The sequence below is a fragment of the Panthera onca genome, chromosome E1 (assembly GCF_046562875.1).
Source record: "Panthera onca isolate mPanOnc1 chromosome E1, mPanOnc1 haplotype 2, whole genome shotgun sequence".
NCBI lineage: Eukaryota > Metazoa > Chordata > Mammalia > Carnivora > Felidae > Panthera > Panthera onca.
This window is the reverse complement of record NC_138352.1, coordinates 25,475,757-25,502,820: the sequence shown is the minus strand read 5'-3', so window position 1 is coordinate 25,502,820 and position 27,064 is coordinate 25,475,757. Positions and strand designations below refer to the sequence as shown.

The 27,064-nt window shown below is 45.5% G+C and overlaps 1 protein-coding gene across 4 annotated transcripts; it reads left to right on the top strand.

Annotated features, from left to right (window-relative positions):
* The first annotated feature begins 437 nt into the window (after window positions 1–437).
* LOC132688280 (uncharacterized) lies at window positions 438–27,007 on the top strand. 4 transcript variants are annotated; one of them, XR_013552084.2, is made up of 9 exons: window positions 438–2,184; window positions 2,272–2,362; window positions 2,467–2,615; window positions 4,576–4,658; window positions 7,184–7,331; window positions 7,626–7,721; window positions 10,325–14,553; window positions 26,028–26,102; window positions 26,624–27,007. XR_013552084.2 is itself a non-coding variant. In XM_078437689.2 (6 exons), exons 3-6 carry the CDS (start codon window positions 4,629–4,631, stop codon window positions 11,944–11,946), a joined length of 1,896 nt encoding a protein of 631 aa, XP_078293815.1. In that variant the 5' UTR covers window positions 438–2,184; window positions 2,272–2,362; window positions 4,576–4,628; the 3' UTR covers window positions 11,947–18,611. The 4 variants fall into 4 exon arrangements, 1 of the variants encoding a protein (XP_078293815.1); XR_013552083.2 differs by lacking the exon at window positions 2,467–2,615; XM_078437689.2 differs by lacking the exons at window positions 2,467–2,615; window positions 26,028–26,102; window positions 26,624–27,007 and having other exon boundaries at window positions 10,325–18,611.
* The last annotated feature ends 57 nt before the right edge of the window (window positions 27,008–27,064 follow it).

The window sequence follows — 27,064 nt, the reverse complement described above, 5'->3', positions numbered from 1 at the left end:
CCTTCTCAGCATCTTCTGCTTCTGGAAGTGACAACGAAGACACCAACAGCTCAACCAGCTTCAGTCTTGTCCCAGTAGCACCGAGTAGAAGCACATTCTGATGGGCCTATCATGGAGAGGTTGGCTGTAGAATTTACCCCCAAGAAACTAAATTAACTGCATCTGTATACATATCAAATCAATCAACCAACGGATCCAGAGGACTGTCATGCCTATGAAAGTGGCTAGCAAACAGGAACTAACGGGGACAATGCTGCACATCTCTGGACAGGGACATGTAAACGTCATGGTGCTAAGAACAGCCTTACACGTTAGATTTGTTCCTCGCCCGGGGAGGGTCCCATTTCTCCACGTATCAGAATACTACACTTGGGTGACAGGAACCCTAAAGGCCGTCAAACGACCGCGTGCTCTGGGCTGAGGATGTGGGAGCGTCGGAACCACTGAAGATCTGGCCACAGAATGTGAGAGCACGGGGTATCCGCCCGGATTCCGGTAATGACGCGGAACCTCACGCGTGGGACTGCTGTGTCGGGTTTTCTGAAGCAGGGCTGCAGCTCCACTCATTCTATGACAAGTGACCAAAGGGACCAGCCCACCGGACGAGACCTCTGCTCTCCGGATGCACCCCGCCCCGCCCCCAAATACTCTCGACAGTCATAGATGGCTTAGTAGACGCCCCCAATGGTTCCTGTCCACTTTTCCCGGGGCCGCCAACGTTAACCTCCTTTCTTAGGGCCGTGCGACGTTTCGTCTCTGAGCGCAGAACACGCGGGAGCCGGGGAGGCCAGGGCCGAGGCAGGGCGTCCCAGCACGGGGCAGGGAGGGACTACATTTCCCAGAAGCCTCCGCGCACACTTCCGCTTCCGGCTCCTTTGTCTGGACGGGCTTTACTCGCGGCAACTCTGTCCTAGCGGTGCTCCCTTAAAGTGACCTGCTCGGTGTCTGGACCGGGGCGGGGGGGAGCAGACGCTGGACGCGGGTGTGTGTGTGTCCAGCAGTGGGTTGTCAGGCGTTGGGGGGGGGGGCGGGGGTCTCACCGCGTCCCACTGGGGTTCTCCCAGGGCCTGCTGACCTGACCATAATCCCTTCTTCTGGAGTCGGGGTGCCGTCTGTCTGGGCTCGGCCACCTCGACCCTGCCCCTCTGCTCTGGCTTTTGTGTGTACGTGACGGTGGTGTGTACGTGTGCTTAACGTCTGGGATACCTCAGGTCCTTTGTTGGGAAACGGGCTGCGCGCCCGCATCGCCTGAAGCGCTTGGCTGGAAGGCGAGGCAGGTAGGGCCCAAGGCTCTCCGTGCTGCCAGGTCGGAGACCAACGCGCGCCTGCCCTTGTGCCTTTGCAACCCACGGCGTGGTGGAACCATTGCGTAGACTCAGTATTGACGTGAGACGCTGTGGACGTAAGGGATCTGTGTGTCTACAGCTCGAGAAAGCGGTTATTGCATAGTGATGGAACCGTAAGCATACCGAACGTCGCATCCCCCGTGTCGTATCCGTCAAGTGAAGTTTACTGTTCCTACCTTTTAAGTGGTGATTGTGAAGGTTAGATGGAAATTTGATATGGGACAGTTGAGACAGCGCCAGGCACTAAGTAAGGGCTGGATCAGTAGTAGCCATTATTAATAGTCGGTATCCCCCTTCCCACTTGTACATAAAAAGAAACAGAAACCCAGGGAGGAAAAGTTACTTGCTCTGGGTCACCGAGCCAGCTGGTACATAGTAGAAATGAGAACCCGGGTGCCTTCACTCCCGGTGGGCCGCTTGCCATCATGGCCTGCACTTGTATGTCCTAAAGGCACGTTGGTAACGGTATCTTCACTCGTCTGTGATGATCTATGTTCCTGGGTGTCTGTCTCTGCAGGGCCCTGGGGTAAAAGTTACATTGAGACTCCCCTGTGAATAGGGCTTCCTGAAGCCTGAGTGACGGCTGAACTTCTTGGCTTTAGTCTTCGCTCAAAATAGACTGCTTCAGACTCCCTGATTACTGTGACGAGGGGGGGGGGGGGGGTCTCAGAGCATGAAAAAGAAGAATTCAGTCCAGAATCTCTTGCCGGAGTTTCTGGGAGAATGTTGGTAAATCCCCAGGAGGACGCATGGAGGATTTGGGTGAGGTCGCTCTACGGAGATGGTGGTGTGGAGGCTGTGGTTCAGGAGCAGCAGATCCGCAAACCCCAGAACAGAGGTAAGATCTGCAAGGGAGACAGGCTTCTGCTGTTAGCTGGGCCCCTTCAGGGTGCGCACATAACCTCATTTTGGTTTGTCTTTACAGCAGCCTTGTAAAATGTGTGTGGGCAGGTCTGACACCCGTCATCAACTTCCCCATTTGTAACAAGTGATTTATGGAAAGCGTCCGGTACATGGTGAGTGCCGTGAGTAGTAGTAATTTTACTAACATCATTCCCTTTTTACCTGAAGCTCCAAAGGGTAAGACCTCTCACCCTCCGTCCTCTTTCTGTTATACCAGATGCCTCTCCGAAGGAGGACAAGGGGGCGTGCCAGACTCCTTGGATGGAGAGAAGGAAATGGGCAGGGAGAGGCTGATGAGTTGATTTGGCATTCTAGCACTTGGGGGAGCTCAGGGGCTTGTGTCTACAGGGCCCATTGCCCGCTCTGGTAGGACTCCTTTCAGACTCTCTGAAGTATTCTCTCTTAAGGAGGGAGATACAAAGGGATGGCCCAGGTTAGAAGGGGATTCTGCGGTCTATCTGTGGTCTGGTTTTCTCAGACATCCTGCCTGCAACCCCTCTGGTTTCTCAAGGCCCTGAAACTTTTTTTTTTTTAAATGTTTATTTATTTTTGAGAAATAGAGAGAGAGAAGAGTGCAAGCGAGGGAGGGGCAGAGAGAGGGAGACACAGAATCCAGAGCAGACCCCAGGCTCCGAGCTGTCAGCACAGAACCCGACGTGGGGCTTGAATTCACGAACTGTGGGATCACGACCTGAGCCGAAGTCGGACGCCTAACCCCCTGGAGCCACCCAGGTGCCCCTCAAGGCCCTGAAACTTACCGGTTCCTGTCTCTACCCTATCTTTCAGCGTTCAGCACAGGGAGGGGACAGGCATCTTGTGGGGAAGTCGGGGTTTGGGGTATGACCAAATACATTGATTGTGCCTTCTGTTTTCATGAAACAAAGGCTAGAAAGAAAATCCCATAAAATTTTGGTTAGTGGTGATATGCAGAAAATAGTAATAAGAATTAACTGACAAATGACCTTTACTGAATGCTTACTGATTTGAACCCTTTATATACGTTAATGCACAATGCTTCACGGCGGATACTATTATTATTCCCATTTTTCACATGAGGAAACTGAAGCACAGAAGAAACCTGCCTGTAGCTGTGCAGAGCCCAGGATTTAAAGCTGGCAGGCGGCCTCCAGAGGCAGTGTTCTAGTGAGAAAACATTTAGGGGCGGGCATACTTCTTTTTTTCTTTTTTTTTTAAATCATGAAACTCTAAACTGTTTTTGATAAGGGCTTAAAATTCCTATTTCTTCCCCAAACAAATCCACAAGGGGCTTTACGTATTCCTTTCCGGTGGTGGTGGAGGGTGAGAGCTGAATAATAAACTGTAGAGTATTAGGACAACCGAATTATATATGGAGTAAAATAAATGGTGTGCAACCGTCCTATCCAGAGACAAGCTTAAAGAAGTGCTCAAAGTTAATATTATTGGTTTTCTCCCAGTAGGCAAAAAATCAAAATGGGGAAGGCAGTCGCGAACAGGAAGGTGCTTGATGGGCATGGGGTCCGACAAAGAAGTTAGGGGATCATTAATTCATTCCCAACACTTTGGGCCTGTTGCCGTCTGGTATACTATGTTGGGTGCTCGGGATGCAGGGGAGGCTGAGATGACAGACGACGATTTAGTGGGTCACCTGTGCGATGGAACGAACCTAGGATGGCTGTAGACTTGGTGGGGGCCTGGAACACTCACGATCTGGCAGCTGATTCTTCCGGTGCCCTTGACCGCCAGCTTGGGTACCGTTGCCCTTTTCCTCTGCGGCCCCTTTTTCTTGTTCTGTGAAGTTGGAAAGTTTCTCTGTTCATGAATAAAGGAGGCAGGAGATCTGTAAGCTAGCTTCCTGCCAAGCCTAACAGTATGTGCTTTTTTTGGTGTGTGTCACGGGGATCCTCATTCTCCGGGAACAGGCTCAGGTATGTCCTGAACCCAGTTAATGATCATACCGTTCCCTAAGTTCACATTCAGTCCACTCTCTAAGGTTATCTGGGAAGCCTCATAATGTGGGTGTCTGCGGGAATCCTTCAAACCATGTGACAGGCCAAGGTCAGAGGTACTTTTTGTCAGAAGAAGCTATTTCCAAAATAACAGGTCTGAGATACATATTAATAAATGGGATCCTGGGGCACCTGGGTGGCTCAGTCCATTAAGCGTCTGACTCTTAGTTTCGGCCCAGGTCATGATCTCCTGGTCCGTGGGTTCGAGTCCCTTGTCCGGCTCTTCACTGTCAGTGCGGAGCCTGCTTGGGATTCTCTCCCCACCCCCCCCGCCCCCCCAAATAAATGAGTAAAGTTAAAAAAATAAACTGTATTACTTTTTCATACTTTCCTTCCAGTTCTGCCATCTTGGGACTCTGCCCTTTTCTAAAAGAGGTCTCTTGAGGAGAATATGGCTGCTGTTGGGGCAACAACGTCTCAGGTGAGTCGGGGGTTTTCCTGTCCTCCCTGAAACTTCATTTTAATTCCTGAAGCAAATAAGTTTCTCTCTCTTCACATGAAGCTCGTCAGCCCTGTCCGCATCAGTAGTTTTAAAAGATAGAATCAAGAGGGTGGGATGGACCGCCAACGACGTGGTCTCTCCCATCAGTTGGCAATAGAGGGCATGGGGAGGGAGAGGTCTGGGAGCATGGTTGGGTGAGAGTCAGGCCTCCTTTTGTCCCCTTGAGGCATTTGGCTTAGATCAGCAAAGACCCATGAAATATCTATGGTATCCACCTGCTTAGAATGTTCTCTGTGGGGTAAAAAGACATGAACACAAATCTGTGTGGCACAGATCAGTAAATTTATGGAGAGCCTCCTCCAAGTGCTTTAGGGAAAATGTATGATTTCAGAGGAGAGTGAGCAAGTGTGTCTGGCTAAGAGAGATTGGGGAAGGCTTTATTCATTCAGTCGGCACTTTTAAGCCCTTTTAGGGAGCCCCCGGCTAATAGAAGCAGTGAGATTTGAAATAGGCCCTGAAGGATGAGTAGATTTTTGAGAAGAAATATTTGGGAAGTCAGTGACATAGGCAGCTTAGAACTGAGGAGATGTACTGCTTCCTTTGAGACAGGAAGAAAGGAAGTCCATTGAAATCATGGATATAAAAACTTAAAGAACTTAAGAAGCTTCTGATCTGTTTGCCATGTACTGATAATCACACCCAAAGTTCTTTCCTAGATTTAATTCTCAAGCTTGGTATACTTCTGTTTCTTACTTACTGTGTCTCTTTTAAAAAAAAAATTTTTTTTAATGTTTTTATTTATTTTTGAGAGACAGAGGATGAGCAGGGGAGGGGGAGAGAGAGAGAGAGAGAGAGAGAGAGAGAGAGAGAGAGAGGGAAATAGAGAAATAGAGAGAGAGAGAGGGAGACACAGAATCCAAAGCAGGCTCCAGACTCTGAGCTGTCAGCACAGAGCCCGACAAGGGGCTTGAAGTCATGGGCCGGGAGATCATGACCTCATGACCTCATGACCTGAGGCGAAGTCAGACCCTTAACCAGCTGAGCCACCCAAGTGCCCCTACTGTGTCTCTTTCTTAATGAAGATAACCTTAAGGCTTGCTGAACAATAGGCTTGAATGGGAACACCCTATCCTTAACTCAATCTTTTTTATTGGGTTAAGTTACTTTGTTTAGCTGAGAAGTTTTAATGGGCCTTTGTCGCTCAAAGCCTTTCTGAGATTTACTTCCTCTTGTATGAGGTGTAGAAACAGTTTGCTTTTCCAACCATGTGAAGCCCCCAATTTTGGGACTCCATTTTATTTTAGCTTGAAAGTCAGTAAATTCCTTCCAGAGCGCAAGTCTTTGTTTTCTTTGCCCATTACATCCAGAAGCCTCCTGCACAAACTAGCATTCTGGCTCTTTCCTACTTCTTCCCCCAGAGCTACAGGCTCAGTGAACTTTTGGTGTTGCTTTCATGGCTCTTAATTACTTTGCCAGTGTGTATCAAGAGTCTACATCATTCCAGCCTTAAATACCCATTTCTTTCAAACTCGCTGCCTTAATGTCAGCCAACGCCCCGGTATATTTGAGGTTTTTGTTATGACACCTTCCGCTTCAAGGTGCTAGTTTCTGAATTAATTAGGATTGGCTAACTTGTAACTGGTGTCACCAATAGACCCCAAATGTATAAGGGCTGCGGTAAGATAGAAGTTTCTTTCTTGTTCTTGTTTCTTTCATCGGTTTCTTTCATCAACCATGACTGGGTCAGTGGGTTGATAGTGTGGCCATTCAGGGCCATGAGCTGCCCGAAGCTCTGATATCTCTACCACATGGCTCCCAAATTCACTTTTGGGTTCATCCATACTAGCCAGCCAGAAGGGGAGAACAGCATGGAGGAATGTATGAGTCAGGCCTGCGTGTGGTGCGTTCTCTTGTCTTGAACTCAGTCACATGGCCCCATCTAACTGCAAAGGAGATTGGGAACGTTTGTCTACCTAGAAAGGTGAGGAGGGGAAGTGTAGCTAGCAGTTTCTGCCACTCTCCTCAGACATTTACATTATTTAGAGCTATTGTGCTATCGTAAGTTATAAATAGATAAGAATCTGTTTATAACCCTTTTGTCATGTCTCTGACCATTTTATTATAATAGATTTTTTCTTTCATGTTTATTTATTTTTGAGAGAGACAGAGACAGAATGCGAGTGGGTTAGGGGCAGAGAGAGAGGAAGACACAGAATCTGAGGCAGGCTCCGAGCTGTCAGCACAGAGCCCGATGTGGGGCTCGAACCCACAAGCTGTGAGATCATGCCCTGAGCCGAAGTCGGACGCCCAACCAACTGAGCCACCCAGGCGCCCCTATAATTGATTTCTAGTTATACGATTGGCATGTCAAAAGGGTATATACATTTTAAGACTCCGTAACCTACAAGTCAGTGTGCTTTTGACACTGTGAACATGGTTGGATCCATTTCCTCTCCATTTCTCTCAGCCTCCCCTAATTCTGCCTTATTCATCCATCCCTTCAGAACCACTTGCCGGTGTTTCAAGACTTTGTGTCATTCAAGGATGTGGCTGTGAACTTCACTGAGGAAGAATGGAGAGAACTAGACCCTGTGCAGAGAGTCTTGTACAGGGATGTAATGCTGGAGAACTACAGGAACCTGGTCTCCTTGGGTAAGGTTGGGTCCTCACCTCAGGTAGGCCTTTTGGGATGCCCTTGCTTTCTAAAGAGTCCCTTGCTCCTGTTAGGGGAAGATCACAAAGGAGGCTTTGGTTAACTTTTCCCTCCAGTTTCCAGAGCAGATCCTTAAACTGTTTCTCACCCCACGTTGGTTGAAAATATTTAATTGCTTTTGGCAATTAGTTATTTTGTTTTCTGCTCTTAAAAATACAAGAGTAGGGTTGGAAATGGGGTGGTCCTCGGTCTTTGAAACCGATCATCACATTCCGTTTCTTTTCCTTGAGTAGGGTTTCCATTTTCTAAACCTGATATCATCTCCCAGTTGGAACAAGCAGTAAATCCATGGATGCAGGAGGGAGAGGTACTAAGAAGCAGCTGCACACGTAAGTGGAAACAAGGCAGACAGCATCATTTGAAATATGAGTTAGGGGTTCTTCCCCAAATTCTCTGGCCTATAGAAAATGTTGAGGCCTCCTCAAGTCTCATCTTCATTTGGACATGATCAGAGTCTTGTTAGCCTAACTCTACTTCTTCCCAGACTCAAAGAATGGTGTACTTCCTCCTTAAAGTTATAGCCCTGACACTCGATGCAGAGATCACTGTTGTGCCTCACTCCAGGCATTGTATGAGGTCATTCCCTTTTCCTGTCTAGTTGCTGGAGTCTCTCCTTCATTTACTTTGTTTTCATTGCACCTGGTTTTTGTCCTCCCTAAAAAGTATGAAGGGTATGAAGGAGTTTGAATGTAAGTTTAAGGAATGTGATCTTACATCCAATTTTAAGGTTGTAAAATTGATAGAATTTGCTGAGTATATGTGGGAGGTGAGGGAGAAACAGACAAAGATGATTTCCAGGTTTCTGGCTTGGTGATATAGGTGGATGGAAGTTCTTTTCCCTGAGATGGAAAACGCATGAGAAATGGCAAGTTTGGGGATGGGTGTGGAAGATAAGTTCTGTTTATTCTGAGCTGTTTGAAGAGTCAATGGTAGGTCTACACCAGTAGTTCTGAAAGACTGGCAGTTTTGCCCCCAGGTGACATGTCTGAAGACTGGGAGGGTGCTATGGGCATCTAGTGAGTAGAGGCCAAAGATGCTTCTAAATATCCTATAATGCACAAGACAACCTCTCACACAAAGACTCGTCTTGCCAAAATGCCGGTAGTGCTGCAGTTGAGAAACTCTGGCCTAAATAGGGGTGTCTGGAAAGTAGATAAATATAAGAAAGAGATGTCAAATGGATTTTGGTGAAGGAAAGAGATCATAACTGGTTGTACAGATTTGAGAATCATCTGAGAATAATAGATGGTAATTGAAGTCGCGGGAGTGGATGAAATATGAAAATAGAGAAATAGAGCATGAAAAACTGAAAGAGAACCTAGAAGCCCAATGAACATACACATTTAAGTATCTGCTATCTGTCTGTCTATGTATACATCTATATCACTTGTGTAATTTTTCAAAAATAAACACAGGAGGAAAATGGTATCAAAATAATAAAATGGTAACAATTTTTAATAATGGGCGATGGCAGTAAAGATATGTCATACAAATTTTATCAATGTAAATGAAGGAAATAAAATCCAAAAAGGGTACTAAGACAGGGTGGCCAGAGTAGGAGGAAACCAGGTCAGATTTTGTCACTGAAGTCAACAGAAAAGAACATTTCAAGGAGAGGAGGTGCTCATAGCGTTATGAGATCAAGAGAAGAAGACCTGAAGAGTGTCCATTGGACTTAATAGGTCATTCCTTCTTTTCGGCTAATCCGATAGTGGATTAGCCCCCCTGCTACTGTTCTTGTCCCCTGCTTCACTTCCATTGCTTTCTTTTAAGTTTCATTTTCGTACATTATATAAGCCACATACAAGATTACTTTGAAAATGGTCCAGCTTGCAAAACATGTATGCTCTGTTTGACCCTTGGTAAAGTACTTACAAGATCCCCAACTACGAAGCCCCAATTTTACAATTAAAATGTATGTCATGTGTAGTTTATGAGGAGGCTGAACTAGTACCAGTAGTAAGCCTAATCCCTGATCCTCCTAAAATTTCTGCGTTCTCCTGAGCTTTGACCCTCTTTGTCTTTGATTGTGTGTGTGTGTGTGTGTGTGTGTGTGTGTGTGTGTATTTTGGAGGCCCAGAGAGAAGGAAAAAAGTGAAAGCTAAAGGAGATCTCTGGCAAATGGTAACATTCATGGTAGCAAAGGACAATATGGGAAATGATCTTACTGAATCTGATAGCAAGCTCAGACGTCATCAAAGAGGGTTACTGTGGAGCTAGACCAGTGGGCACAGAAGATGTAGCACTGAAGAATGACCCTAGCTGTAGTGAACTGCAGATGAGGGGCCTGGGGGCTGTTGGTGGTGATAGTAGCAAAAGCAAGGGAAGGTTCTAGCAGTTCAGAGGCTAGGGGCAGCTATCATTCCTATACTGATCACCTCACAGTTGAAATCTCCATAACACATTATTTTACAGCGTCATCATTCTTGAAATTATTTGATTAACACCTATCTTCCCCAATAGACTACAAATCTCAAAAGAGATTTGTACTATGTCTTTGTTCATCACTGAGTCCTAGCCCATAATAGGTATTCAATAAATTATTTTATTTATCTATTTATTTATAAATAAAATTCATAATTTTATAAATTAAAAAAAAATGTTTAGTTTTGAGAGAGAGAGAGAGAGACAGCGTGAGTGGGGGCAGGGCAGAGAGAGAGGGAGACATAGAATCTGGATCAGGCTCCAGGCTCAGAACTGTCAGCACAGAGCCCGACACGGGGCTTGGCTTGAATTCACCAACCTTGAGATCACGGCCTGAGCTGAAGTCGGACGCTTAACCGACTGAGCCACCCAAGTGCCCACCGTAAATTATTTTTTGACTACTAGACTTATATTCGTGACCAATAGTATTTATGCAATTATTATCTCATTCCTGCTGTAGCCATTTCCTTCTTCTAGTACAGGGAACATTTTTACTTTTCCCCTGCAGATTTGGAGACCAGAAAATTAAGCCCAAAGAATGTATTTTCTGAAGAAGAATCATACCAGGGGATAAGTATGGAGAAAAACACAGAGGTTGATGCAAGTTTGAAAGAAGCCTGGGGGTATACAGAGTTCAAAGAGGATGCTCAAGATAGACTCCGGAAAGAAGCAACGGTTATCTTCAAGAAAATAACTTCTGTAGCTGAGAGTAACCCCAAATGTATTGAATCTGGCAGACGTGTTAGTCAAAAGTCAGACTTTGTCACACAATCAAGACATCCTAAAGAAGAGAGACCATATATATGTGATGCTCAGGGAAAGATCTTTAAACAGAATTCAAAATTAGCAAGACATCAGAAAGGTAGCACAAATGAGAAAGCTCTTCAGTGTAATGAATGTAGTAAACTACTCAGTGATCGCTCAGTATATGTGCAACATTGTGTAGCTCATAGTGGAGAAAAAAATTTGGAATGTAATCAGTATGGGAAGACCTTTGGCCATGGCATACACCACACTGAACATGAGAAAACCAATATTGGAGAGAAGTCTTATGAAGATAGGAAAGGCTATATCTGGGACTCGTACCTTACCAAACATCGTCAGAGTGTTCATGGTGGGAAGGAATATGATGCGCATGAAAGAGCCTTAATTCAGAATGCACCTTTTATTCAGCATCAGAGAACCCAATACAGAGAGAAACCTTATGAATGTAGTGAATGTAGAAAAGCTTTTGGTAATTATTCAGCCCTTACAGTACATCAGAGAATTCATACTGGAGAGAAACCATATGAATGCAATGAATGTGGGAGAGCCTTTAATCATAGTGCCTCTCTTATTCAACACCAGAGAATCCATACTGGAGAGAAGCCCCATGAATGTAATGAATGTGGGAAGGCTTTTATTAAGACAACGCACTTTATTCAACATCAGCGAATTCATACTGGAGAGAAACCTTTTGAATGTAACGAATGTGGTAAGGCCTTCAGTCACAATTCATCCCGTATTGAACATCAGTTTATTCATACTGGAGAGAAGCCCTATGAATGCAGTAAATGTGGGAAAGCCTTTAGCCACAACTCGTCCCTTATCGTCCATCAGTTTATTCACACTGGAGAGAAACCCTACGAATGCAGTGAATGTGGCAAGGTCTTCAGTCAGAGCTCACACCTCTATCAACATCAGAGAACTCACACTGGAGAGAAACCTTACCCCTGTAATGTCTGTGGGAAAGCCTTTAGTGATCGATCGGCCCTTATTCGCCATCAGAGAACTCATACTGGAGAAAAACCCTACACGTGTAGAGAATGTGGTAAAGCTTTCAGTCAGAGCTCAACTCTCATAAAACATACAAAAATCCACACAGGAGAGAAACCTTACACCTGTAAAGATTGTGGGAAAGCGTTCAGCCAGAGTTCGTCTCTTACTCAGCATCAGAAGATTCACACTGGAGAGAAACCGTTTGGTTGTCCTGAGTGTGGGAAAGCCTTCAGCAGAAGTGCCCATCTTACTCAGCATCAGAGGATTCACACTGGAGAGAAGCCCTGTGAGTGTAATGAATGTGGGAGAGCTTTTAGGTGTAGTTCAGCCCTCATTAGGCATCAAAGACTTCATAGTGGAGAATCACTCTGAACGTGTCATCCAGACTCTTCACTTTGTTAAATACCAAAGAATCAGACTCTCGTGGGTTATTATAATTGTGATCCTTTTTTTTTTTTTTCCAAATGCTGAAAATGCTCCCATTTCCTCCTGCAAAGGATTAGCTGCCGGAATACCACAAATCCACAGGAAGAAACACTGATCTGAAACCTGGAGTAGCCCAAGAGACTCCAACCATCAGACTTTCTGTGTGTGCGTGTATGTGTGTATTTTCATCTGTACCTGAAAATGACTAATGTCACCAGGAAGTGATTTTTTTTTTCCCCCGGCCCCAGGGATAGGCTGTTCCAACACGCAAAGGAGTTCTAGTTCAGAATTGAGCCCATTGCTCCTCCTTGTACTGACAGGAATACTGCTGTGTCCAAGTTCAATCGACTCATGGTGGATCGTATATTCAGCGACCTTTCTATGAATCTTTGCCTTACTATACAATTATTCCTACCCCTAGCAATACTGTCCTCACTAAAAGGGCTCCTTTGAACTCTCCCTTCTCACTGACTTTCCTATCCTTCTACTTAAAGTGCTTATATAGTGTTAGCTACAGCTTCAAGTTCAACAGGGCTTGAGTTTCAGAGCTGAAAAGCACAACTGAAGATAGAGAAAAAAAAAAAAGGATTTTTTTGTTCCGAAAACTGTAAGACAAAATACTCTGATGGAATGGTGACATCTGGAAATAATCATTGAAATACATGAATTTTTTAGTACTTTCAGAAATTCCAGGTGAGGGAAAAGAGTCCTCCATAACAGTGTCTGTTATTAGAAACCGAGCCCTTAAAATAATGTTCAATAACCCCTTAGGTAGCAAGGTCCTTTCAAAAGCTTTTCTTTGGAGCCAGTGGTTTGGATTGTGGAGAAACATTTGCCCTACCTCCAGAGGCCTCATCATAGATAAGATTATCTATGTTTAGAACAAGTTTATATTGTTAAAACAAATTTATGTGGTTAAAACTACTCATGGTTGACTTACTTGTGTTGAATAAAGGGAAAATGAATATACATGTTATATCTCAAACTCCTCCAAGAAGCTTGGATAGATTTCACTATTGTGATGAGCTCATTGTATGTTGACTCCAGGTTTGATTTGAGGATTGCGGGACCAGATCTTTGTTGATTAAAGCAGGACTTTCTGCCTTTTCTGAGGAGGCATTACTATTTTTTAGGGTTGTTGTTTTTTTAATCAAGAGGCAGTTGTGGGGCGCTTGGGTGGCTCAGTCGGTTAAGTGTCTGGCTTCGGCTCAGGTCACGATCTCACAGTTTGTGAGTTCAAGCCCCATGTTGGGCTCTGTGCCGACAACTCAGAGCCCGGAGCCTGCTTCAGATTCTGTGTCTCCTCTCTCTCTGCCCCTCCCATGTTCACACTCCGTCTCTCTCTCTCAAAAATAAACATTAAAAAAATAAAAAAAGAGGCAGTTGTTACATTATCACTCTTTAATTTGCAAGTTAGTCTTCTTTAAGACCCAACTTAAAGTGTCACCTTGTTCCTGACCACCACAGTTGAAAATAATCTGCTCTTCTGAAAACCTGTGCCACTCATTATATCCCTCATATATGCCTATAAAATCTATTTTTAGTTCGATCTTCGTATTGGGCTTTCTCTCTGGCTTTAACACAGTTCTCCCTGTGAGGAAAGTAACTATCATGTTAGGTCTTTTGTTGTTGACTTTAAGCAAAGTACCTGCACACTTTTTTTTTTTTTTTTTTTAATTTTTAAGTTTAGAGCATGAGCGCACAAGAACAGGGCAGACGGACAGAATCTTAAGCAGGCTTCATGCTCAGCACGGAGCCCGACACAGGGCTTGATCCCACAGCCCTGGAATCATGACCTGAGCCAAAATCAAGAGTAGGGTGCTCAACCAACTGAGCCACCCAGGTGCCCCCACATGGTTTTAAAAATTCATATACTGGGGTGCCTGGGTGGCTCACTCAGTTAAGCGTCCAACTCTTGATTTTGGCTCAGGTCATGATCTCATGGTTTGAGAGTTCGAGCCCCATGTCCGGCTCTGTGCTGACAGCTCGGAGCCTGGAGCCTGCTTCAGATTCTGTTTCTCCCTCTCTCTCTATCCTTCCCTCACTCATGTTCTGTCTCTCTCAAAAAGAAAAAAAAAAAATTAAAAAAAATCCATTCTTTTCCTTTTACAAGCATAAGGTAAGGTAGAAGTCAATGACCAAACTGCCATTTGTTTTTTGTTTGTATTTAGGTCTCCCCAAACCCCTTTCAGAAGATTTCCCTGGCAGTAATAGCTAATACTTGTGAAGATTTTTTATACTTCGGGCACTGTTCAGGCACCTCTACGCACCAGCTCATTCATTTCTCCCAACAGTGCTCTTAGATAGGTACTCTTATCCCTGTTTTCTAGAGGAGACAACCACGGCTCAGAAAAGGAAAGTCACCGGCCTACTCAGAAGCGGCGTGGAGCTGAGACTTAAACTCAGCTAGTCTGGCTCAAGACTCTTAACCCTTTGGCGACGCTGCCTCTTTGCACGTGTGGGATGTATGTGCGGCCCTGAGATCAGTTGAGGAAGGCTGCTGGGCATGCCAGTCACCAGGGCATGTGGTAACTGAATGGAACTACTTGCTAGGTAAGGATAACGGATGCATAAGTGACTGGGTGGGACCACAGATCTCAGAACTTGGCTTTTCTCCATGTTATGCAACCCAGTAGCCTTAGGGAAGACAAGCTGCCAAGAGTAGAGAGCTTCTATATTGGCTTAGAGGCTAAGCTCTGAGTGAGAGTGCGCTTCACATTGAATACCATCCAGGGGCGCCTGGGTGGCTCAGTCGGTTGAGCGTCCGACTTGGGCTCAGGTTGTGATCTCACAGTTCGTGAGTTCGAGCCCTGCGTCGGGCTCTGTGCTGACGGCTCAGAGCCTGGAGCCTGCTTCGGATTCTGTGTCTCCCTGTCTCTCTGCCCTCCCCCACTCATGCTCTGTGTCTCTCTGTCTCAGAAATAAATAAACATTAAAAAAAAAAAAAAAGATACCATCCGAAGGGAGCCTCATTGGCTGGGACAGTCTTGTCTGGGATTTGTTCCTATCCAGGCTCCAAAAGAGAGTGTTCTGGACCAAGGTGCCCTCTCTAATATACTCCAGGTTATGATGCCTACTTAGGCAACTGCTGTAAGTGTAATAAGGTATTAAATAGCATACTGGAAAATCAGAGAGTGGTTTTCCTTGGATAGAACAGCCCAAATTTACTTAACTAGCCCTTTTTAGAGAGGCCAACGTTTTTGACAGCTCCTACGTGGTCCTTACGACTCATGACTGTGACAAGGTCAGGGGCCTCTTAAGAGTAGAGGCAGGGGGCTGGGTGGCTTAGTTGGTTAAGCATTGGGCTCTTGATCTCAGCTCAGGTCTTGATCTCAGGATTGTGAGTTCAAGCCCTGCATTTCAAAAAAAAAAAAAAAAAAAAAAAAGAGTACTGATTGTTCTTTCTGAAGAGAGCCTTCTGAATCGTGCCCCCTAGCCCTCCTTTGTACTTGGTGATTGACCTAGCAATAACCACACATGAGAAGGGATTCAGAGGCATCTCTGTGGCGTAAATTCAAGAGGCCAGAGATGAGTTCCAAGAAATGAGGAAAAGAACGCAGAAATCCTTGAGATTTGTTTTCCTTTTACTTCTCGTCATTTTAAGAGTATGGCCTGTGCTTCCTGTGACGCTTCGAAATTATTCCTAATCCAGTGTTGTGTGGATTTATGTCATTATCCCCTGCTCATGAGGAGGGGAAAGGTCTCCAACAGAGGAGGAAAAGGCTTGAAAATCACAGATGAGTTAGGGGAGTCCTTTCCTCCAAAGCTGATCCAAGTTGCAGGCAGTGTCTTTTAATGCTTTAGTTCCCTTCCCTCTCAGGAAAGGCTCTTTGCTTTCTACGTTGGCTATAAAGGTTGTCCAACTTCTCTGCTATTTGGGGAGGAGATTTCTTTTTTGTATCCCTTTAGCCTGCTTTCCTCGTGGACCCCGAAAAAGAGTTGCCGGTGATTATTTTTCACTTTTAAAATGTGTCCTTAGGTTTTCTTTCTTGGGAATGCTCACACGCACTTAGTTCACTGGCGTCTTGTTCCTGTTTCTGGACGAACCCAACCTTTCTCACTGTAATCTCTCGTTCACGAACCAGGTGGAGGCGTGAAACCCTTTTCCCCTTAGACAGCCCTACCTGTTTAGGTGATAAAGACAGAATTAATCACCTTTCTCCTGCCTTTCCTGTTTTGGCGTAGCTGCTCTTTGACATTGAGTTGACCGGGGGGGGGGGGGGGGGGGGGGCAGGTAATGAGGGACATTTGGGAGTTGTCATGGAGACCAAACGGGGACTAGGAGGGTAGGAAGGGGGCGGAGAGGAAACACTACATCTGCTGATTGGCTAGGAAGCCACACAGTTGCTTCCTGGGTAAATGTCCCCCCATTGCAGAGACAGAGGGATGGGAAAGGAGGTGGGGCATGGTTCCCCTTCCTCCAAGGGAAGACCCTGTAACAGGCCGTTGGAGTGGGAGCACTTGACCGTGGCCACTTTGGGTCCAGCACCCTTTGAAGAACAAGCTCCCAGGCAGGAGGGATCCTTACAACACAGGGGAAGGGAACAACACCCCAGAGGGAGCCTGGGTTGTGTCCCACCCCCTGGCAGCGTAGCTCCTTCCTGCTGCACACCTTGATAGCTTGGGGTAGGGGTGTTTGGGGACTGGGCTGAACCTATCCCTCTGCAAACCCAGGTATCTGCCTCCTGCCTCAGTTTCCCTCCTCCCAGTGATTAGCCAGTTTGGATCGCCAGGCCCTGTTAGGAGCCTGGCCCACTTCAAAGTGAGTAGTTGGCATAACATGCCATATTTTAGCCATTGTGTGGGCTGCAGGCCTTCAGAGACTGCACGGATCACTGTGGGCTGGCCCTAGCCAAAAAGACCCTTTCTAGGCCACAGAAATCAACCTAAGATGATGAGCATCGAGGCTACCAATGTTTTGTCTCTTGAAGGCAATCGGCCCCCAAGACAAATAGCCCCTGCACCCCACAATCATGCTGGGTTTGCACAATAACCTAAAGATCTGTCTACCAAGAATGCCAGCTTGGCCTTAAGCCCACGGCGGGCCTCACTCAGGAATGGGTAGGGTCTGGTCTGTAACTTTACAAAACTTTACAGACTAGTTTGTATCGAGTAATGCTTTAAAAAATAACCCTCATTTTTTCCTTCCTTCCTTTTTTTTTTTCCTTAAAGTTTATTTATTTTTGAGAGAGAAAGAGTGTGAGTGGGGAAGGACAGAGAGAGAGAGGGAGAGAGAATCCCAGGCAGGTTCTACACGGTGGACAGTGCGTAGCCTGACGTGGGGCTCGAACTCACGAACCCTGAGATCATGACCTGAGCCGAGATCAAGAGTCAGACATTTAACTAACTGAGCCACCCAGGGGCCCCCCCATTTTTTTTCCTTCTTATTTTTTTCCTGGGTGTGTGTGTGGTGAGGAGAAAGATAAGTCAGTATGAGGACCCATGAATAACTTAGTGGTTTGGGTTTAAACACACACACACATGTGCACACACACACAGTATTAGCATGGACTTCCCCCAAAGCTGACTCGGACAAGTGTTTGGAGGTAAATAGTTAATTTGGAGGTGATCCTAACAAGCATGGTGAGGGACTGGGGAAGTGAAACAGGTAGAAAAGTCTATAAAGGGCAGTTAATGAGCAGATGACCATTGAGGCTCAGTGCCTCTGGGGACCCCCTGAGAGATTGTGTAGAACGCATCTCAGACTTGTCCCAACGAGGGCCCAGGAAGCTGGATATATATTCACCAATTTCCATTCCTCATTGGTTGAGGTTTGCTTTGGGAGTGTTAACCGCCCGGTACTTCTGTACATCTTTGCGATATAACGGATTGCATCTTTTCATTTTACATGTTTATTTTGAGAGAGAGAAAGAAAGAGCCTGTGTGACATGAGTGGGGGAGGGGCAGGGAGAAGGAGAGAGAGAATCCCAAGCAGGCTCCACTCTGTCTGCACAGAGCATGTCACGGGGCTCGATCCCCTGAACCGTGAGATCATGACCTGAGCTGAAATCAAGAGTTGGATGCTTAACTGACCGAGCTACCCAGGTGCCCCTAACTGATTGTATCTTTAAGGTAACGCCCCAGAAATGGAATTTGTTGGTCAAATTGTACCCATATTTTGAACACCTGTTGTCAAGTTGCCCACCCAGAAGTCACCTGTTTACCTTCCCCCACAGCTGGTGTTGCACCCTTAGCCATGGGGGAAGAAAATGGAAGGACTGGTTGTGACAAGGGTATCTCAGTGGATAGGCCAGGCAACCATGAGGGTAGGATCTAGGCCAAGGGGAAGAGTGTTTTCATCTCTTCTTGTTCACAGAGGGCAGAAATGGCAAGTTAGGATAATTTCAGTGACCATGTTCTTTCACCTTATTTAGACCCTGGGGGACAAACTTCCTGATTATTTTTTTAGGAACATAATAAACCAAGCGTGCTTCCATTTTACAGGATTTGAAGCTAGGGAAACTTTAAAAAACTTTGGGTGGCTCTGTCAGTTGAGCGTCTGACTTCGGCTCAGGTCATGATCTCACGGTTCGTGGGTTCGAGCCCCCACGTCAGGCTCTGTGCTGACAGCTTGGAGCCTGGAACCTGCTTCGGATTCTGTGTCTCCCTCTCTCTCTGCCCCTCCCCCACTTTAAAACATTTGTGTTTTTAAATAACATATGTTTTTATTTATTTTTGAGAGAGAGAGAGACAGAGCATGAGCAGGGGAGGGGCAGAGAGAGAGGGAGACACAGAATCCGAAGCAAGCTCCAGGGTCCGAGCTGTCAGCACAGAGCCCGACGCGGGGCTCAAACTCATGGAGGCACCCCTATTGATTTGTATTTTTTTAAGTGTATTTATTTATTTTGAGAGAGAGAGAGAGAGAGAGAGAGAGAGTGGGGAAGGGACACAGAGAGAGGGAGAGAGAGAACTAGGCTCCGTGCTATCAGCACACAGCCCAAGGCAGGGCTCACATGAACCAGTGGGATCATGACCTGAGCCGAAATCAAGAATCAGGCACTTACCCGACTGAGCCACCCGGGCACCCATTTGTTTTGTTTTTTAGACTCCACATATAAGCTGGGGGATCTTGATTTTACATGTTCTTCATTGCAAAGATGTGGCCTTTCTCACTGAGAGGCACATGTGGAACTCTGTATACCCACTGGTGTGCTGGTAAATTTTCAATGAGTAGCTCTCAGGAGGGATAGTGGGGAGAGACCGATTTGTAGTATTTGCCATTTTCTGCGGTGCAAATAGTCCCCTCATGCCTGATTTCAAGTTACCAATAGCGCTGAGTTGGGAAGAAATGGGCGTGATTGGCTCTTGGGAGTGGTGCCGATGGCTCTAACACACCACTGGGGGGTTTTTCTATTTTATCAGAAAAAGAGATGGGGTGCCTGGGTGGCTCAGTCGGTTGAGCATCCAGCTTTGGCTCTGGTCATGATCTCATGGTTCGTGAGCTCAAGCCCCGCATCGGGCTCTGTGCTGACAGCTCAGAGCCTGGATCCTGCTTCAAATCCTGTGTCTCCCTCTCGCTCTGCCCCTCCCCTGCTCACACTCCATCTCTTTCTGTCTCTCAAAAATAAATGTTAAAAAAAATAGTTATTAGTCACATTCTGTCAGTTCCATCTACTTACCACGAGAAAAAAGAGGGCAGCATTTCGTAGGCATTTCAAATACTTTGAAATTTTCCCGAGTGTCTCCATAACCCGTACTCTCAAAGAGCTTCTATTTTCTAACTCCAGCTGATCCTGTTAGCAGGACCACTGTTAAAGGATCCAAGTGGCAGTCGCACCATAATCTCTATGAATCGTGCCCCCCTGGAGTCCCATAGAGGAGAAAATAGTAGTGGAAAGATTCTGGGGAATGTCTCTTTGGGCTCCATGTTTGAAAAAGACTGTGAACACCTGAAACTAACATAACACTGTATGTTAACTCTACTGGCATTTTCAATAGAAGTCCATTAAATGAAAAAAAGAAGAAGACTGTGAAGATAATAAGAACTGGTTAGAAATGTATAGGAACACTTCAGGAAAGATGCAGAGAAGTCGTTTGTTCAAGAGAGGTTTCAGGCAATTAACAGTTGTCCTCATGAAAGCCCCAAATTGCACAAATGCTAGGAATGTAATGTGTTTTTGTTTTTGTTTTTAGCACTGTAATTTTAACGTTAGGTTTAAAATCCAGTACTGCTGCTTAGCTCCCAAATATAAGGTAATGCTCGGTCATTATATATTCTTTATATAGCGCATAACGTACGAGCCATGATATATGTGTGTGCATAGCTCTCAGCCATTTTATATATGTAAGTCTAGATATAGATATAGACAGATATCTTACTCTACACCAAAACTCATGCTAAGGGTGCCGGGGTGGCTCAGTGGATTGAGTGTCAGACTCTTGATCTTGGCTCAGGTCATGGTCTCACCGTTAGTGAGCTCACGGTTTGTGAGCTCAAGTCCCCCCGTCGGCTCTGCACTAACAGGGCGGAGCCTGCTTGGAATTCTCTCTCTCTCCCTCCCTCCCTCCCTCCCTCCCTCTCTGGTCCCCAGTGCCGCCCCCCTCCCCCATAAAAAAACTTAAAAAAAACTTTTGCTAGAGAGAAGCCATATAGTGTAGTAAGTATGGAAGAGCCCCCAGTAATCACTGAAACCTAATTGATATAAGATAATCCACACGGCAAAGAAACCCTGCGAATATCTTAAAAGTGGAGGACCCTTGGCTGTGACATACCTGTTACCCCTCACTCCATCACTCACACCAGAGAGAAGAATGTGAACTCAGCAAAGGTGCCAAAGCCTCTGGTCTTAGCTTCATTCACTCTTCGTGGGAGAATTCACACCGAAAAGAAACTTTAAAAAGGCCGTGAATTTGCGGGGACCCGTCGTGTTGTCATCGCTAGGCTTTTACTCTACATCTGCAGGTTCACCCCAGGGAAATCCTAAAAATACAGCAAAGCCTTCTGTGTTCGGTTCACCTTAATCTGCATCAGACAATGCACGTGTGATGTTAATAAAACAGAACCTATAAATATAATGAAAGTGGGAATATTTGGGACAATGTCTACCCATAGATTATTGATATGTGATAACGCACACTGGCACAAACAACAAACTCTAGAAATACAATCAATGTATTGTGAAGCTATGGCCTGGAATCCTATGCTTAGCATTGTGGATTTTATAGGACACCAAATCCTGGAACTTAAGTAAGTATACAAAAGACTCCAGTAACACCAGCCTAATTGTATACAGGAAAATCCTTACTGGAGAAAATACTTATATTTCAGTAGGAATAGCAAAGCCTATAGTGGCTCATTTCCAGTCCTCTCTAAGCATAGATTTTAGAACTGAAAGCGAACTTAGATATCTAGTATAGATCTTGTGTTTTATAAACAAGGAGATAGAGGTCTGGAGAGATTAATAATATACTCAGGCCATGTTTGCTTTATGTTTTTGTTTCTGTGTGTGTGTTTTTTGGGGGGGGGTGTTAGTCAATAGCAGAGCTGAATTAAAAAAAATTATAATGTTTGTTTTTGAGAGAGAGGAAGAGAGACAGAGAGTAAGTGGGGCAGAGGGGCAGAGAGAGAGAGAGGGAGACACAGAATCTGAAGCAGGCTCCAGGCTCTGAGCTGTCAGCCCAGAGCCCGACGTGGGGCTGGAACTCACGGACCGCGAGATCGTGACCTGAGCGAAGTCAGATGCTCAACCGACTGAGCCACCCAGGCAGCCCATCTACAGACGTTTTTTCCCCCAAATACTTCTGGGTGACATATAGACCATAGGGGAGTAATGCCATGGGTACAGTGGACAGAGAGATGATTCCAGAGGGGGGAAATCAGTGGGCTGAGTGAGGGACAGGAGGGGACCGGCTTACTGACTGTTTGGTGGCACTTACTGACTGGAGCACTGGGCTGGGGCTGCTGTGATTTCCTGCCATAGGTCTGTGAGTGGAGTGCGGGACGTGTGCGCCAGGCTTTGCCTGAGGCATTTGGGGATTCTCTGGGTGAGAATCGCTTTTCCTGCTACTGAACTGAAACCTCAGAATATCACAAAGCTGTGCAAAGAATTCTGTGTGAGAGCAACCATGGGTAAGAGATCACTGATCCCAACTGACGCTAGGAAGTATCTCAGAGGGGCACCCGGGTGGGTCAGGTGATTGAGCGGCTGACTGTTGGTTCCAGTTCAGGTCGTGATCTCACGGTTCGTGAGCTCAAGCCCCGCGTCGGGCTCCGCGCTGACAGCTCAGAGCTTGCTTGGGATTCTCTGCCTCCCTCTTTCTCTGCCCCTACCCCGCTCTCTCATTCTCTCTCAAAAGTAAATCAATAAACTTAAAAAAAAAAAAACAAAGTATCTCAGAAAGACATTTTGTCTACTGTGATTTTGTGAGTGAATGAATGAGCACATTTTGTATATTCACGAGACTTCCATTCTAGATCAGGAGTTCTCAACCAGGGTGGTTTTTTTGCCCTATCTCCTGGGGGGGGGGGGGGGACAATTACTAGTCTGGAGACCTTTTCAGTTGTCACAACTTGGAGACAGGGTGTCACTGGCATCTAGAACACAGAGGCAAGGGATGCTACTGAACATCCTACAATGCACGGGACAGACCCCCCCCCCGCCCCCCACCTCCATTTATCTGGCTCCAAATGACAATTGCGTGGAGGTTGAAAAACCCTCAGCTAGGCAATTTTCCATGGCTGTAGGTGACCACCAGGTGGCAGTCATGCCCGCTGCTGAGACGTTAAAGGACCTCACCAGTAGTAGCAGATTGGAATAGTCCATCTAATCTTACACACACAAATCGTTTTATTATTTATTTATTTATGTATTTATTTTTAAGTGCATTTATTTGTTTTGAGAGAGAGAAAATGCACGTGCGAGCATGAGCTGGGGGAGGGACAGAGAGAGAGAGAGAGAGAGAGAGGAGAGAAAGAGAATCCCAAGCAGGCTCCACACTGTCAGCGCAGAGCCCCATGTGGGGCTCAAACCCACAAACCACGAGATCATGACCTGAGCTGAAACCAAGAGTCAGACACCTAACCGACTGGGCCACCCAGGCGCCCCCACACAAATTGTTTTTAAATTACAAAACTGTAATGTTTTGGGGGGTGCCTGGGTGGCTCAGTCGGTTAAGCGTCCGACTTCAGCTCAGGTCATGATCTCACAGTTCGTGGGTTCGAGCCCCGCGTCGGGCTCTGTGCTGACAGCTCAGAGCCTGGAGCCTGCTTTGGATTCTGTGTCTCCCTCTCTCTCTGCCCCTCCCCTGCTCACTCTGTTTCTCTTTCTCTCAAAAACAAAATAACATTTAAAAAAAATTTAAAAAGAAACCCAAAAGGGAAATATTTTTTGCAACAGACTCAAACAATACAGAAGCATATAAAATAAAAAGTAAGCGTTCTTCTGTTCCCCCTTCAATTCCCACTCTTTATTTGTTTATTTTTAAATGTTTATTTATTTGAGAGAGCGAGAAAGAGCACAGGCAGGTGAGAGGGAGAGAGGGAGTCCCAAGCAGGCTCCACACTGTCAGCGTAGAGCCTGAATCAGGGCTTGAACTCGTCAACCGTGAGATCATGACCTGAGCTGAAATCAAGAGTCGGGTGCTTAACCGCCTGAGCGACCCAGGCGCCCCAATTCCTATCCTTTAGAATTAAGTTTGATGTGTACCTGACTGACCGGATTCTTATGTATATGTGTATGCACACACACATGTAGCTAGTGTTTTACTGTTTCTTTTGTTTTGCAATTCACTTTTAATTCTCAGCATTATCCTGTGGACGTAAGCAATTGAAGTCTACTTCATTTTTTTAAATGGATGCTTAGTGTTCTGATATATGCATGCACTGTATTTATATATACTCTTACTGATAAGCATTTGGGTTCTTTCCGATTTTTTTGCCGATCCGAGCAGTTTTGCGGTCCTGCTGTTATTTCTGTAGGATAGATGCCTGGAAAGATGAGAGCTGGGATTTAGAATACATACATTTAGAATCTTGGTGACTTGGCAATACTAATCTGTACTTTCACAGTGTACCTATTTCCCCGTCCTCTTTCCTACATTATACTATCAATATTTTATTATTTTAATGTGTATTTTATATTATACTGCATTCTTAGGCATTCATCATCTTATATGTTTATTTTCACATTCATCAGCCCAAGAATTGCCCATTCATTTCCTTTTCTCATTGTTTTTCAAGATACATGGTGTTTGTTTTTGTTTGTTTGTTTTTATTTTTTTATTTTTTTATTTTTTTTATTTTTATTTTTGGGACAGAGAGAGACAGAGCATGAACGGGGGAGGGGCAGAGAGAGAGGGAGACACAGAATCGGAAACAGGCTCCAGGCTCCGAGCCATCAGCCCAGAGCCCGACGCGGGGCTCGAACTCACAGACCGCGAGATCGTGACCTGGCTGAAGTCGGACGCTTAACCGACTGCGCCACCCAGGCGCCCCTGTTTGTTTGTTTTTAAATGTTTATTTTTGAGAGAGAGAGAGAGAGAGTGAGCAAAAAGGGGCGGGGGAGAGAGAGAGAGAGAGACAGAGGATCCAAAGCAGGCTCTGAGCTGTCAGCACAGAGCCCGAAGTGGGGCTCAAACTCATGAACTATGAGATAATGACCTGAGCCGAAGTGGGATGCTTCACCAGCTGATCCACCCAGGCGCCCCATCCTTTTCTCATTTTTAAAAAAATTTGTTTATTTTCGTGAGAGAGTGAGAGTGAGTGGAGGAGGGGCAGAGAGAGACAGAAAGGGAGAGAGAAAACCCCAAGCAGGCTCTGTGCCGTCAGTGCCGAGCCTGACGCGGGGCTTGAACCCACGAACCGCAAGATCATGACCTGAACCCAAATCAAGAGTCAGATGCTTAGCCAACTGAGCCACTCAAGTGCCCCTCCCTTTCTCATTTTTATACAAGTTTTCTTTGTTATCAGTTTGATGTTGCTCTTTATACATTTTGCTTATTAATGCTTTATCTGAGATGTTTTAAAATTTTATTTTAGAGAGAGAGCATGAGCAGGAGAGGGGGACAGAGGCAGAGAGGGAGAATCTTCAGCAGGCTCCATGCTCCACGTGGAGCCTGATGCGGGGCTCAATCCCGTGACCCTGGGATCATGACCTGAGCTGAAATCAAGAGTCAGACACTTCACTGACTGAGCCACCCAGGTGCCCCTAGATATTCTAGAATTGATATTCTCGATATTCTAGATATCTATTGATATTCTCGATATTCTAGAATTCTATTCTAGAATTGAAAAGAAAAATAATGGCAACAAAAAATGTAGTGGAAAGGCTTAGCAGCAGATTAGAGATGATAAAGGAGCCAGTAAACTTAAAGACAGATCAGTTTGAGAAACCACAGAAAAGGGATTAAAGAAAATTTGAGCAGAGCCTCAGAGACATGGGGGACAATGTCAAACAATCTAATATGCATGTACTTCAAGGCCCAGGAGGAGGGAGAAGTGAGTGAAACGTGGGCAGAAAAAAAGCATTTGAAGAAACAATGACTGAAAACTCCCCAAATTTGCTGAAAAACACCAACTTATGGACCTAAGAAGCTCAGTAAAGCCAGTAAGACAGATCTCTCTCTCTCTCTCCCTCCCTCCCTGTCTATCTAACTTCAGCACATCATAAACCTCTGAAAACTGAAGATAAAAAGACCTTTGTAGTAGCCAGAGGAAAATATATATTCAGGGACTAGGAAAAGAAGGACCCATTCCCTTCTCATCAGAGATTATGGAGGCTAGAGGAAAACAGTAAAATATTTTTAAAGTTCGGAAAAGCAATGGCCACCCTCGCATTCTGTATCTATCAAAAAATATTCTTTGAGGGGTGCTTGGCGGGTTCAGTCGATGGAGCACGTGGTTCTTGATCTCAGGGTCGTGAGTTCGGGCCCCATGCCGGGTATAGAACCTACTTAAAAAACAAAATGTTTGTGGAAGTGAGGAAAAAATAAAAATAAATAAATAAATAAATAAAGGAATTTTCAGATAAAAGCTGAGAGAATTTGTTGCTAAACGAACTGCACAATGAAAAATAATAAATGTCCTTCAGGCTTGAGAGATATGATAATGAAGTGGAAACTCAGAACTGCAGGAAAAAATGAAGAGCGCCAGAAACGATAAAAAAGTAGGTAAATACAAAAGACTATGTTTTCTCTCTTTAAAATATTTTCTTTTTTTAAAAAAAAAATTTTTTTTTTTAACGTTTATTTATTTTTGAGACAGAGAGAGACAGAGCATGAACGGGGGAGGGGCAGAGAGAGAGGGAGGCACAGAACCAGAAGCAGGCTACAGGCTCTGAGCCGTCAGCCCAGAGCCCGACGCGGGGCTCGAACTCACGGACCGCGAGATCGTGACCTGAGCCGAAGTCGGACGCTTAACCGACCAAGCCACCCAGGCGCCCCTTAAAACGGTTTTTAATGTTTACTCATATTAGAGAGAGAGAGAAAGAGAGAGACAGAGTGTGAGTGGGGGAGGGGCAGAGAGCGAGAGGGAGACACAGAATTAGAAGCAGTTTCCCGGCTCTGAGCTGGTATCACAGAGCCCGATGTGGGGCTCGAACTCATGAACCACGAGATCATGACCTGAGCCAAAGTTGGGTGCTTAACCGACTGAGCCACCCAGGCGCCCCTATTTATTTATTTTTAGATCTCTGTGTGCGTGAGAGCCCTGTGACTGCTAGTGCAACTCGGTAATATTGCCTTTATTTATGCTAAGCCCCCCATAGTTTTACCCACTATTGCTTCTGCATCACCAGTGCCAATGTCAACAGAGTGAAAAATGTGAATAATATCCTAGTAATAACATGAAAATAATTTTGGCCTCACACACTCCCTGAAAGGGTCTCCCTGGGCCCCAGGAGTCCAGACCACACGTTTGGAACCACTGGGTTCCTGGCAGGCATCCAGAGTTTCTGGAAGATGAAGGCAAGTCCTTACACATATTTTATGCTTATTATACTTAACCCATTAATGAAATCCACTAGCTTTCTTCCTCCCCCCCCCCCCCCACTCTACTCCTTCCCCCGCATTGCCAAAGGCAGAGGTCATTAAACTGGATTAAAAAATAATACTTATACGATGCCTACAA